General features: G+C 34.5%; 1 protein-coding gene across 1 annotated transcript; it reads right to left on the reverse strand.

The window, feature by feature from the left end:
* Nucleotides 1-3,237: 3,237 nt before the first annotated feature.
* On the reverse strand, nucleotides 3,238-6,682 carry LOC140146289 (neuromedin-U receptor 2-like). Its single transcript, XM_072168080.1, has one exon. It carries the CDS (start codon nucleotides 6,547-6,549, stop codon nucleotides 5,392-5,394), a length of 1,158 nt encoding a protein of 385 aa, XP_072024181.1. The 5' UTR covers nucleotides 6,550-6,682; the 3' UTR covers nucleotides 3,238-5,391.
* Between the last annotated feature and the right edge of the window lie 9,397 nt (nucleotides 6,683-16,079).

The following is a 16,079-nucleotide window of genomic DNA, read 5'->3' on the forward strand; positions in this document are numbered from 1 at the left end:
ACAAAGCAATACAAAGTCAAAAAATAAGTTTGGAGACAACGTTGTGCGTCGGTTTTTTTACCCCATTTATGTAATTACGCATCATCAGAATACTGGAATTTATAATGGACAGATAATCTGCACCACTTTCGAATGAAATTAAGATTGATGCAGTTATTTCATGGCAAATATTGGCGATGTTAAGCATATTTTATGTTGGTTTCTTTTTTCAAATTTTTTTAATGATTAGTTTTTGTTGACACTGATCCATGCATGTCGACAATCGGGAAAATTGCTTTGTCGATAATATTGTCCACAACAGCCCTAAAATATAACAACAATTGCATTAGTCCAACAGTAAGTTAAGAATTATTTTGTTTCCCGTAGGGATCTCACCACCAATTCAAGTTCATATTCTTTTATAGACTATGCCATAGTCTATTTTTGATAAATAAAAGCATGCTATAAATGTATGATGAAAGCATTCAGTTGAACTCGAAATTATAATACTGATATTTATTACATCAAAATATAAACTAGTATAAAATTGTTATGAATAAGTTTATATAATTATATTAGTGACAGTAAAAGTAAAGTGTACGTAGGCTTATATTATTGAATGCAACATAAATTATCATAATGTCATAATTGTATTGGCACTTCACTGAACAATTCTGATTTTAAAATCTGCAAGTTTATTAATCGCGAAATTCCAGGTTAAAATAGACTATGGACTTCCAATTTTAAACGGGATTTTGAGTGGGCAAAGTCCCTGACACTCACACTGTCAATCACACTTGTTTATCAATCAAATTTAACCGCAAGCAAATACAATACGCGCTCATGCACTTAGTGACGCGTTCATGCAATTACACAACACAATGGCGGCAGACTTGTGTACCATGTAGTTATTAATGGTAATGATAGGTACCCGGAGGATTTAAACCATAACGAGATCTGGGCGACCAATCACAAGCCAGATCCATTTAAAGATGCATTACATCATTGCCAATTTTAGTAGGCCAGATTTCCGACAATCTCATCCATAGAAGCTCATAGACAGCCGTGTTAAGCATCTCTGACCGCAATCCAATGTCAGTAGTCCACTTGGGGAGCTAACAAACAGAGGGTGTAGGGTCCCTAAAAAGATCAGATGTGAAAATCTATCAATTGTGCACACATTAATTAAATCAGAGTTTTAAGCTCAAATACAATACCCAGAGTATATGCAGAATGGGCAAGTGGACTACGGGGTAGTCTAATTCTTTTATGTTAAAAGGTATAAACAGAAGAATTCTTCATAGTTTAAAACTCCCAGGTGCATTCAGAACACCATTTTGCCGAATGTTTCTTTCTTTCTTACTGAATTTCTTTCTTTCTGTATTTCTTTATGTATTTCTTTGTATATTTCTTTGAAGGATTGACTAAAGTCGAAGCAATAGATTCTGTGAATATATTTGGTCACAGATTTTATCACATGTATGTCGGCGCTATATATAAATATTAAGTTATTTCGAAGGTTGAGAACCAGAAAGCCTTTGTGAGTTAATGTTCTGTGTGCTTGCCATAGGTTTCACATAAAAACTCCGAATTTTCAGATATTTTCTCAAAATATCAAAAAAATATCTTAAAACCTCTGAACCAATATATTAGGCTTGTTTGTATTCATTTTAATGCATTTTTCCTGCCAATTCCAGATATGGTCATGAAAATTTACAATCAATTAAATTCATTCTTAAATTTTTAAAAATGGAACTTGTGGTCTGCAGTCTGCACCCGCGTGGACATGGTGGAGATACGGCTTTCTGGCTCTTGCTTATCGAATATTCTAGATAAAATGAACAATATCGGAAATGCAGGCCGATGAGAGTTACAATGAATCTTAGTGTCACAAGATTATTTTACTCAGAATGCATGTGTCATACAGTAGTAGGCTCTTAAAATGATCTACTCTTTTTTTGAATAGAAACTTATCAAATTTATAAGGAAACTATTCAGTTGGGGACATAACAGATTTCTCTTCAAAATGAATCTGATATTCTCATAAAAATGACAAGAAATGCATCAAATTATTTTGATAAGATTGCCTTGCCAAAATGAATAGGTTCTTGTTAAAAATGAATAGGTCTTATCATTAATGACCAAAAAAAATGAATAGTTTGTCTTGTCAGAGGCGGACTTAACTGAATCTTGTCAAAATAAAATGGGTAATCCTGTCATATAATGAGTTGGAGATCTTGTCAATTTGAATAGTTAACCCCCTGAGCACTACCTACCGCTATAACATTGCCTCTAATTAGTCAATTACATGATATTTTCACCAATCAGAATGGAGCTTGCAAATAATTCACCCCAATTTGTTTTGCGTGGTGAAATTATTCTAACAATGTTGCTGATTGGGCCAATTGATAATGAAAACTTCTTTTTGGCCAATCGGCAGGTAGTTCTCATGAAAACGGAAACTATTCATTTTGAAATGAGTAGGGATGCTATTCAAAAAATGAATAGTACGAAATTTGAGTGTCGGTCTACTGTTACCGCGACCGATCGGCAGCGGCATGACTCTGAAACAATTTTTGCCGCTCTGTAGCCTACCGCTACAAAATCGTAGTTTGTTCTCATACCGCAGAGCGGCACTGCTCCGAATCGACTTCAATTCAACTCTAGAGACATAGTATTGTGCAAAAAAACTGTTGCATTTTGATACCGTAGCTAAAGTGAGGTATATTTTAAAGTTATTTATGATCAAGTGGGGGAAAGTTGGGAAATTTTTTTACACCCCCCCTCTACGTACCGAAAAACTTTATACCCCCCCCTGTTCATACAACCAAAACTTTTTTAACCCCCCCCCCCTATTCAGAACTCCTAAAATTTTATGACCCCCTACATATTTTCCAGCCCCCCCCACCAGAGTATTTCTGAACACTCCCTTAGAAGCCCAAGAGAAATGGTGTTCGCCATTACCCAACTTTCTCCAATATGTAGGGCCTACTACATGGCTTAATAATTCCAGAGCTGTAAACTGGGACTCTCCCGATTACCCCATTAGCTCCCATTTTACACGCAGCTGTGGGGTAAGTGGGACACATGCAGAGGTAGGGGTAAATTGGACACATATATGGTCATGATATTATTACATGAACATATTTTACACCAATGCATGGTTATATTGGAGCATTTGGGCATTATTTTACACGATTATACCAGAAATTAATGTGATTTTCAGCCACAAAATCAATAATCAAACTATTCAATAGGCATGTTCAGTATTATTTTAATTTTTGAGCTTATTGGCAAGATATTATGCGATTTAACTTTCTCCAATATGTAGGGCCTACTACATGGCTTAATAATTCCAGAGCTGTAAACTGGGACTCTCCCGATTACCCCATTAGCTCCCATTTTACACGCAGCTGTGGGGTAAGTGGGACACATGCAGAGGTAGGGGTAAATTGGACACATATATGGTCATGATATTATTACATGAACATATTTTACACCAATGCATGGTTATATTGGAGCATTTGGGCATTATTTTACACGATTATACCAGAAATTAATGCGATTTTCAGCCACAAAATCAATAATCAAACTATTCAATAGGCATGTTCAGTATTATTTTAATTTTTGAGCTTATTGGCAAGATATTATGCGATTTAACTTTCTCCAATATGTAGGGCCTACTACATGGCTTAATAATTCCAGAGCTGTAAACTGGGACTCTCCCGATTACCCCATTAGCTCCCATTTTACACGCAGCTGTGGGGTAAGTGGGACACATGCAGAGGTAGGGGTAAATTGGACACATATATGGTCATGATATTATTACATGAACATATTTTACACCAATGCATGGTTATATTGGAGCATTTGGGCATTATTTTACACGATTATACCAGAAATTAATGCGATTTTCAGCCACAAAATCAATAATCAAACTATTCAATAGGCATGTTCAGTATTATTTTAATTTTTGAGCTTATTGGCAAGATATTATGCGATTTAACTTATTAATTTTGTTTTTGTTTGTATTAAACATTCATTTAAAGAACCACTATCCCACTCACCCCAAGTGGATTTGTTGTTGGGTAAGTGGAGAACCATGCCAAATAATTTATATATCAAATTGTATAATTGCAGGCTTGTAAAAATCAGGCTTGTAAAAAGCTTTCTTCTTATAAATAAAATGTAATTAGAGAGGGCGACCTATCTGCTGCTGTGTCCTGGCAGAACATCAGTCAATATGAGACATTAAATATTAAATGCGAGGATCCAGAGGATACATGCCTGAGAAAATATATAATAATTAAAGAAACGGAGCTCAGACAAACTGGCATTATAATAAAATCAGAACCGTTCGGGTTCGAACCAGCGTGCACTAACGACATGTCGTATAGCTCACCACCACACGCCACAACATCTCATGGCGGATCTACCGGCGAATTGAACATGTAATGATTTTATTAAAATGTTTTAAATATATCTCTCAATTTGTCCATAATTCTCAGCATAGATCTTCAAATATTTGACAATCACATCCTTAAATAATTACAATTCCTCGAACTTGATACCGCATCAAGGTAGTGTTGCATGTTGGTCTCAAGCATCTTCCGCGGCTCAAATACCAAACAAACTCCTATTGAGCTATACAGTAAGCCAAAAAATTAAGCTAACAGTTGTGTTCACCTCTGTATATCCCAAATAAAGACAAATATGTCAAAATTAAAACAAGCAGCTAATACCTGAACTCTTTAGCTCTGATTCAAGACCTTATTTGTTGAAATTGGTTGAGAATTAAAGAAACGGTAATCTAAAACCTACTGAAGAGACTAAATCAGAAGTTGCACTTTTGTGTTCTAATCAATGAAAACATGACGCTAGTTTTAACATGCAAATCAATGGAAGCACGGCGCTAGTTCCCTTGTTCGCGAACGGATTGTGTACAAATCAATAGCGCATGCAATGGAGGAAACTGCAACCTTTAAATTGGCACCTTCCTTGGGGTTTTGGATCGTCTTGTCTTTATTTCTTAAACAATTTCAACAAATGAGGTCTTAAATTCGAGCTGAAAGCTATTGGCTGCTGGTTCCAATTATGACCTATCTGTCTTTGCTTAGGATATACAGGGGGTAAACATAACTGGTACCTTAATTTTTTGGCTTACTGTATATGAAACTGTAAAATACATGTTTGCGATGGGATAAGTGGGACAGTCGGTATTGTATTGGTATAATTAGTGCTGCTTTGATGAATAGTATAGTAAGTGTCCCACTCACCGGACTGTCCCACTTACCCCCAATTTACCCTATAACTGTTTTTTAACGTTATCGTTCTTCACTATTTCTTTCACACTTATAGTTATAGTTAAGAATCAAGTGCTTGAATTCAGTCCAGTGTGGATGAGTGAAAATATCAATTTGTTGATTCAGGAGGAACAGAAGTACTCTGGTACCTGCTGGGTCTTTGTGTAGGCCTATTGGTACGAGATGAGCCATCTGAAAGACTATACTGCCTCTTCTTCTTCAGACAAATTTTAGATTTAGAGATACCAAATGCTTCATAGAAAGCTTCTCTGTAAAGACGACTCCCGAATCCATATGCGAATGGATTTATGGCAGAGTTGATCAATAATAGACCAAAACTAAACACAAAAATGATACCGTAGCTTGGATCATGAGTGCCCGTTACGATACGTATAAACTTGTCCAGATTTATGACTCGAGATGGACACTGACAGACAAAGAATACCACACCGATGATGACAATGATACGTGCCACTTGATTTCTTACTTGTAAGTTCTTTACTGCTTGATCTTCAGACGCTGCTAATCTTTTCTTGCTCAGTGTGACAATAAGTTTGTAGTAGGCTATAGAACTGATGATGAGCGCGAAACAAAATGGAGTTAACTGTATTATTTCACCAAAGAGTCCAAGTCCGAAATTAACCATAAAGCATTTGTAGTATTTTGTCGATACATGTTGGTATTGCTCTTCATTCGGCCAAATTAGACACTCTTGTATCAATTTGCCAAACCGGGGAATGCAAAGGATGGCTAAAACAGCAGCAACGATCCAAGCTGCAACAATCAACTTGCGAGTGTATTTTTTCCCATGAAGTAATCGATGTTGAATTGGTTTACAAATGCTATAATAACGCTCAAGTGATACTATGGTAACGAGAATTACAGATGCAAAGTAGCTGAGGAATACGATAAACACGTTGCTCCAACAACCCACTACAGATATGTAGGGTACGCTCCCCCGGAATTGTGACCGTGTATATAAGTCAATTTGTCCGCTCATGGTTATAAGAAGAAACATTATATCGGCAACTGCCAGATTGATGAGGTAATAATTAATTGCGGTGCGCATTCGACTGATACGGGCTACCGTAAAAAGAAATGCCAGATTGCCTAAAACACCAACACATACAACAACTGGCAGAATAACTTTAGTAAGTAGTTCATCGACGCCATTCCAAAGAAATCGGTCGAGGGCCGATTCTGCGTCTTCTACCAAAGTGAAGTTAAAAATGTCAACGCAGTTTTGCAAATTATTGGATGCGTTCATTTTGATCAAAGATGAACAATAATTACGGTACTTTTCCTTCTTAAAATCAAGAATAAGACGGAACAAGAAGTAGCAAATAGTGTGCAGGCGGTATGCAACTTGAGCTTAGGCAACAATGGAAGAACACGTCATGCATTGCTATGGTTTACTGCATTGACACAAATAAACGGGTTGCCAATACATGACAGCAAACAAGAAGTAAAATGAATAATGTTCCGCAGCAACGATTGTTAATAATAATCATAATAATATAAAGTGAATTTTACGTATTATACTATTTCTTGTGTTTACCTGGTACCCACTTTCGTTGCTGTCACTTATATCTAAGATTTGGTGACACTTCCGCCAAACTGGAAGTTTGATACCAAACTTGTTTCAGTCAACTTAAAAAAAAAAAAACATTGCTAATCATTTGAACGACAAATTTGTAGAAACGACTAAGTGTCTGTGAAAGTCAGATGTGAAAATAACCTCCGATCAAGGGAGTATTTCGTGATCCTAGCTCCTCTTTTTAGGACATTTTTCAGTCGATATCAACGACAAAAGCTTCTTCTAAAAATGTCAGTTGATTCCGATTTTGCGTTTGCGAGTTATGTATGATTTTGTGTATACCACTCCCACTGCTCCATGCCACTGTTGTACCTCGGTTTACCAGAACGTAGTTCAAATTTGGCGATATATTCTCATCTTCTCTGTTTTCTAAACGAATTAATCTGCACAAAAGTTTTTGCACATAAACATTATGTAGCTACTGTCTGTCGAATTAATTTAGAGACTCGGTTTTTATTATTTATTTGAAAAAAAATAAATGGGTTACAAAAAGTCATGAAAAAAATTGTTCTAGTGGACCTCGGACGTAACAAGATTTTTTGGTAACATTTTGAAAATGCATGTTTTTCTTCATGTCGACTTTTATGCGAGTTTGACTACAATTCTACAATAAAACGGGACCATGCAATTATGCGTAATGATTGAAAACTTTTGAAAAGAAAGTCCATTTCAAAGTTAAGGGCGATTAAAATCGAGGTCATGCAGTGGCAAATTATTTTTTTTCTCCATTTTTATTCACCTGTACTTGGGCCTTGTGGAAGGGAAAAAGAACATACAGACATGGTCCACCAGACCCATTTTAATTACTGTAACCAAGATAGATACAAAGATCAGATTATGACTATGACTGTGAGATTTAACCACGACAACAGGACCCAACCAATACCTCTGTTAAAAAGAAATACATGTAGCAAATGCTGCGCAATACCAAGAGTGATGAAAAAGGCAAGCAAAATAAGAAGTGGTAGCCCAGCAAAAGCATGAAAACACAAAGGCAACTGTTGGGTCCCCCTGCCATGGGTGGGCAGAAGCAGCACTATACAACATGTATAATAAGAACAAACAAATTATGTTGGTTACCGTGCATCAATAAACTAGACCAGGGATTTTCTACACAAAAACAAAAGTCCCACCCAAACACCCCTTCAATAGTCAACACACCCATCCACACACCCATCCCCCAAACACACATACATGCAGGACAAGTGACAAAACAAAACACAGATAACTTTCCCATATCACAGTGCAAATAACATGGTCCACGTAAAAAATATATATAAAACACACAATGATTAATGAAAATTGCATCCCATTAAAAACTATATTGAAGATCAAAGGAAAATTTCTTAAAATGATTACCCAGTTTTTCCTTGCTTTCTGCAATTTTATATTCTGTGCCAAATTTAACTTTCACATATACAAAGTGCATATAGAGTTCATTTGTTGCCAGACGAAGTGAAAACAACTAAAAAACAGACCCTAGCTGGGGGTCCCCCCAGCTAATAACACTATACCCTATTCAAAAAGATAAATAACGATATATATATAATAGACATACAATAAATGCTATTCTGCTTGTCCTTTTTAAGAGAGACAACGACCTCTAAATTATCTAACTGTGTACTGTATTAATCGAAAATGGTTTTCCTTATTTGACTGTCACATTCGTGGGACTCTACCTTCGAAGTAAAATAATCGAACCGTCAAATACGTATTTGGTAAATGATACCCCAACTTTTCACGGATCCTTTTCAAATATGCCGTGAGGTTGCTCAAATTTGTGGTTATTATGTTACCAAATATCTTTTGAACAAGAAAAACTTCTTAGGTCTGAAAGTCACTAACAACTTTTTTTTCATGACTTTTGTGGAAAACATAATAATACATTTAAATAAGTAATAAAAACCGGGTCTCTAAGTTAATTGGACACACAGTAGAGGTTTCCAGTGGTATAAAAATATCACTTTTTTTGCTGTTGAGAAAAGTGGTGGGATGAGGCTGTGGATCACGAAATGCTGGCCAGATCGTTACCTAATCGTTGAAAATGTAGATTTAATTAGCATCCTTTTCATGATGTCTGCACAGAGGCCTGACAGGTTGTGCCGATATTCCCTTTTCTTGTTTGAGATATCTTTAGACAGACGACGTAATATAGGCATATTATTTATGGTTGGTGCACCAATCCGGGTATACCACAATAGGACTAGGCATTTTGCCAGCCCAAAATCATAACTAAATTTAGATTTATCTAGTTCCCGGTTCACTCGTTTCCAAGCAACAATCAAACATCCCCAACTTTTTTTGTTTCCAAATTATTATCGCTTTTGAACATTCATGAACCATAGACATCCAGCTCATTTATGGTAAAATTGACACGCCACTCTTTAAATCTGATTGTAGTATTTTAAGTTCCACCTGATTTTCATGCATGAGCATGTCTTAAATGTCAATGGGCCTGTTTTCTGTTTTCTATTAAATGAATGCCTGTCACCAACTGCCCCAAAAGAATCTAATTCAAAGTTCTGTATTATCCATAGATACTTCACTATATATGGTAAGATTGCTCGAACAGTTTGGATATAAAGCAGTATTCTTTGACCATATTAATACGTTTTTATAAAAACGAACGTGACTCATGGCAGGCTGTCATGGGCACGGCATACCAAGATCAGCAAGCGTGACCAAATACTCGTGCATTGACCACTAAACAGAAAAGCATAGGAACTCTGTAGATAAATATCATCAAATTTAAGTATTTAATTGAATAGCAAAATTATTATTTCACATGGGGCATTCCGAATTTGTAACATATTATCAAAAACAACATTTTGAAAGTATTTGACGACGGAAAAAATATTCAACGACGGAAAAAGTAACACAAATAATCACAAAGTTGAACAATTTAGAAAATTTTGCGGCACAGTAGTCTCATGTTGTTCCGCCTATTTTTATAAATTTACGCTTTTATAAATACGCACGTGACTACCTCCGCGCTGCCATGTAGAAGGTCACATCGAGACTTACTGTCTACAAGCTGTTATGGCAGCGCGGAGGTAGTCACGTGCGTATTTATAAAAGGACACTGTTTAGAGGCAAAATTGTGTATCACAAATATACTGGTATATATACTGGCGGATGAGGCTCCCAGATGCCTAATTTCTTTTTGGAACCATATGGGCTTCAATGTTCCATTAATATATTATGGTTAGGGTTAGCGATAAGGTGTAGGGCTAACGTATATTGCGGCCCATTGTACAACCAATTACCCAAACCCCACCTTTCAGCTCCCACCCACCCCTTCAAAGTCAAAATATCTTAAGCTTTCCTTAAAATAACTATACGTGCACTTGTATTCATTGTTCATTAACAGTTTTAAAATGTACAAAATAGTTCATTTATTCATTCATTAATAATACAAGGTTAGTAGAGGAAAGGTTAGAAATTTTGTTTTGAAAAGAAATCAGCGCAACAATAAGTGTCTGATACTCGTAACCAGGAAATACGTATGTAGCCTGGTAACATTAAAAGTGTACTTTACCTACATTTTGAATGGCCTTCTACTGTACTCTAAACATTTGGAGGCTGGATAATGTATAAAACAAAGGATACTCCAAAAGCTAAAGTTCCTACTGTCTGTTCAATTAGCTTAGATTCTTGTATTTTTAAGATATTTGAAAAAATAAAACATTGTGGTTAAAGTCATCAAAGAAAAGTGTTAGCACAGCCTTAGACCCAACGTGATTTATACTTTTCAAATTCAAACGTTCAATTTGAAACCCCATTTCTTTTCAATTTTGGTCTTTTCCCGCGATATTTTTATAAAAAGCCGTAGAACATCGGGTACCATAAACTTTTTTGAATCAATACATTTAGTGTAATGGGGACGAATGTCATTATAATTAGATGCGCTGAGATAGTATTTATTCAGCTATAGCTATATTTGCCAGAAGGCCTAATTTGTGTTGAAACCCCACTGTTGAAACATTACGTTATTATAAAAATGTGAAGATGTGAAGGTTTTCCAGAATAGGCCCAGCTTATATAAATACATTCCCTGCGTATTTACATATATGTTTATTTATTTAGTAGTTGTACAAAAAATGACAGTTAAAATGTTACATGTTTTTAGCAGTAACTGGCAGTTTCATGCTGCACACGTCCATATAGGATGGCAACAATCATCAGACTGATAAAACAAGTTCATTTTACAACAAAAAACATTATTGATGAAGAGAATACATAAGAATACATAAAATCAATTATTGATTACAACAAATCAGTTATTATTTATTTATTTATTTATTTATTTATTTATTTGTTTATTTGTTTATTTATTTATTTATTTGTTTATTTGTTTATTTATTTATTTATTTATTTATTTATTTATTTATTTATTTATGTATTTATTTATTTGTTTATTTATTTATTTATTTATTTATTTGTTTATTTATTTATTTATTTATTTATTTATTTATTTATTTATTTATTCTGTGAAAGTGTAGGCATAGGCCTATTATAAAGCTACACATTTATTTTCAATTTGTTATTTTGTTGTGTTTGTTGAGTACAAACTATGTGAAGGACATTTGGAAACAAAAGAATTTTTGTACAAGAAATTATAATTTAAAACAATGAGGTTACAGAAAACAATTCTTGTAAAGGCACTGTATATCTGAAAATGTCAAGCGAATGCTGATATTCTTGGGAAGGAATGATGGTATTAAACATGTTAAACAAAACTCAATTCACATTGTAAACCAGTTGAAATAAGAACGAAATCCATAATTTTAATGTCATTGTTTAGGAAAAAAAATAATGCTCAGCATAATGTTATGCATAAAACGTAATCGCGCATATAATTTCGTGCAACAAAAACCGGTGGACCATCATCAACTTTAGATCCTATCCAATAACCGGAACGGTATTACAATTGAAATGGCAGGACAGATTCAGTGGACAGATTATTTTGCTAAATTGGATAGGGTCTATGCCCTAAGTTGAGAATGGACCGTCCCACTCGATTTGTGAAAAGGTCGCGAACCCTTTTGGTGGACCCAAGTAACTGCCGAAAATGAGGCAAAATTTAAAAGAAATGGGGTTTTAAATTGAACTTTGGAATTTGAAAAGTTAAAATCACATTGGGTCTAAGGCTGTGCTAACACTTTTCTTTGATGACTTTGACCAAAATTTTTTACTTTTTCAAATATCTTAAAAATACAAGAATCTAAGCTAATTGAACAGACAGTAATAATATAAACAATGTTGACCAAACACTGAATCCTGATTGTATATTATATATGCAAAGTAAAGGTTATATTAATAATGTTTCAACAAATGTTGGTGATAATAATAGAGACTTGAACTCAAGTGGGTTTGGAAAAAATAAATCCAATCAATACTTGTATGGGTCTGCAGGTAATAAATCATCTTGTGGTATGTGTCATGGTAAAATAGTTAAGAAAAAGAAGATTAATTTTGTAACATGTAGTAATTGCACAAACTGGGTCTGTGCTTGCTGCTTCTTTAAAAATTGCAATAATGAAATTCCTTTTGGTGAATGTTTTATTAGGAATTCACAAATGACAACAATTTGATGTGTTATGTCTCACTGAAACTTGCTTGGATAAAAATATTAGTGATAATGAGATTCAAATTGATGGTTATAACATAAGTAGGCTTGACAGAACCCATATGCAACATGGTGGTATGTTATGTTATGTTAAAGATGGTATAATTTAAAAAAAAATCCAATTTGCATAATTGCTCATATGATGTTGAAGCTTTATGGATAGAGCTCAATTTGCCCCATACCAAGCCTATCCTTCTTGGTACTGTTTACAGACCACCTGATTCTAAAGCTGAATACTTGGACAAATTGGATTCAATCTTTCAAAATAATACCTCCCATTATGATGATGTTGTAGTAGTAGTTGATTTTAATTTAGACATAAGTAAGAAATGTAATTCAAATAAAATTAATAATCTTTCATCACATTGTAATATGCTTCAGCTTATCAATGATTACACTAGGATAACTGAGACATCTAAATCTAAATTAAGACTTAATTTTTGTATCAAAGCCTGATAAGGTATATTCATCTGGAGTTCACAGCCTAGGACTCTCTGATCACTGTCTTACATACTTAATTCGTAAAAATAAAAAAGTAAAAGTTCCTCCTAAGATCATAAAATCTAGATGTTTTAAGAACTTCAATGAGCATAAATTTATTGACACATAAGAAAATTAATTGGGATAAAAATACTTATGTGTAATGATGTGGACAATGCCTATAAAAGTTTTCAGGACATGTTTGACCAAGTTTGCAATTTGCATTGTCCTGTGAAAGAAAAGAGGATAAAGGGATCACTTCCTGAGTGGATTACAAGTGATTATATAAAGCTTTCTAAAGATAGAGATCATTACTATGCAAAAGCACATAAACTCATGATTGGGTGATGGCTAGAAAGTTAAGAAATGATGTAAATAAACTTAGTAAAACATTGAAGAAAAACTATTGCAATGATGCTATCAATAATAATATAAATGATTCAAAGAAATTATGGGGTACCATAAGAAAATTCATTCCTAAAAATGTGTCGTCTGTTACTAATGTTCAAACTAAGGATGGTTTTACTTGTAATGATGCAGAAATGGCCAATCAGTTTAGTTATTTTACTTCTATTGGTAATGCATGGCTGAGAAGTTTAAAAATGATGATTGTAATAATATTAATGTTTTGTCTAATAATACTGGGGATTACATGTATGAAGATTTTCAATTTGATATCATAACCCCAGATTTCATCTTTGATCAAATTTGTAACTTCGCAAATAATAAGTCTTCAGGTGTTGATAACTTTAGTATTAAACTCTTGAAGATAGCTGCTCCAGTAATTTGTCACCCCCTTGCATATATTTGTAATCTTTCCATGGTTACAGCAACCTTTCCCAGTGAATGGAAGAAAGCCAAGGTTACACCTATATTCAAGGGTGGTGACAAAAGTGATGTCAGCAACTTTAGGCCCATTTCAGTTCTTCCCTGTATTTCAAAGATTTTAGAACGTGCTGTGCATGATCAATTGTATAATTATCTCACATGTAACAATATTTTGAATCCATGTCAATCAGGTTTCAGGAAAAATCACAGTACCAACACTGCTCTTTTAGATGTAACAGATCATATTCTCAATAACATAAACAATGGTAAAGTTACAGGTTCAATTTTCTTAGATTTAAAGAAGGCATTTGATACGGTGAACCATGACCTTCTTATTTCTAAACTTAAATCAAAATCATATGGTATTAAAGGTAACACAATTAATTGGTTTCATTCTTATCTTAGTGGTAGAGCTCAGGCAGTACATATAAACTGTACCCTTTCAGATTTTAAGGAAATTGGTATCGGTGTTCCTCAAGGATCAATCTTGGGACCATTATTATTCATTATATTTGTTAACTCTCTACCTGATTCTGTAAATTCTAATTGTAAGTGTGTGATGTATACAGATGACACAACTCTTTTACTTAGTTCATCTGATCCCAATATTCTGCAAAATGATCTTAATGATAACCTAAATAACATTGCTGATTGGTTCCAGGCTAACAATTTAACTCTAAACATAAAGAAAACTAAACTAATGCTGTTTGGAACAAGGCAAGCTCTTCATAAGTTTAACAATGTTTCTCTTATCTATGGAAATGAAAAAATTGAAAGAGTTGAAAGGTTTAAATATTTAGGAGTTACCTTTGATTCCAATCTATCATGGAATGAACATGTTAATTATTCATCTTCTAACATATCTACACGCATAGGAGTCATTCGTAGAGTAAAGCAATACCTTACATGGAAAACTGTCAAAATGCTTTTGCAAGCCCTCGTCTTTCCTCATTTTGACTACTGCAGTACTGTTCTATTTGGTCCAATTTCAGTGCCTGTCACAATAATGAGCTCCAGATTTTGCATAATAGGCTGGCCCGTGTTTTGCTCTCTTCAGATATCAGAACTCAGTGGACAATATGATGAAAGACCTGGACTGGGTTCAACTTGGCTGTAGATGGGAGCATCAATTACTTATTTTAACTTTTAAATGTCTCACACACATTGCTCCTGAGTATATTTCTTCAAATTTTATTTTCACTCATTCTACTCATTCAAAATGCACAAGGGGCCAAGCTCAAAACAGTCTGGTTGTTCCAATATGGAAAACCTCTGCTGGAAAGAAAACTTTCCTTTATAGATCTTCAGTTGCTTGGAACAAGCTTCCTCTCAATCTTCATGTCAATTTCAATTCAATGAGTTTGGGTGAATTTAAAAATGCATCTGTAAGTTTTGTATAATAATCTGAGCTATACATTTTTGCATTTTGTTTTTGTATCATGCTTAATTCCTTCATTTTGTAAAATATATATTTCTTATATTCTTATTATCATGTTTATATGTATATATAAAATCAGGTCTTCCAGGGAGACCAGTACATTTGTATTGATGGAATTTCCTGAAAAAATAACGAATAAATAAATAAATAATACCAGGGTTTATTTTAACGCACAAATCACGCGTATTTCGTATCCCTTCAAATGCAAAGTGAAAAGTCCACCCGTACTTATAAAATCATGAAAACATAAGAGCTCATATGGCCAGTCTCTCTATTCAAGCACAGTTTTTGACCAAGATGTAGGTTTTAAAAGTCAAAACCTCAATTGTTCTTTACAATATTTTTCAAATTTTATGTCATTGAATAAAAGAGGACACTTGCATTGTTCATATACTAGCTATACTAGCTTCATTTTAATCAATGGCGTAACTAGACAATTTCATTGGGGACGGGGGGCAAGCGGGGGAAACATAATAAATGAGGGCAGACTTCGTTTGGGTTTGTAAGCGCGTAAACATCCTCGTCGCACGAGGGGGGGTCTGAAGAAAACTAAAACTGAAACTAAACTTAACTGGTGACATGGTACAAAAATAAGTCTCAGAAGTAGGCCTACTTAACCTTTTTCAGGGGGGGGCAAGGGTTACAATCCTAGTTACGCCACTGATCATGAGCAATGGCCAATTGTCTTTAAATTGCAAATCTTGTGCAAAAAGTTACTATTTTCGCCTGTTTTGTCATACGGTTGTAAATTCAATGAACTATGACTTTGCTAAAGAGCGCTTACAAATTTGTATGATAGGGTGGGGTTGTGTGTAGTGTGTGTAT

The sequence above is a fragment of the Amphiura filiformis genome, chromosome 2, assembly GCF_039555335.1.
Source record: "Amphiura filiformis chromosome 2, Afil_fr2py, whole genome shotgun sequence".
Classification (NCBI taxonomy): Eukaryota; Metazoa; Echinodermata; class Ophiuroidea; order Amphilepidida; family Amphiuridae; genus Amphiura; species Amphiura filiformis.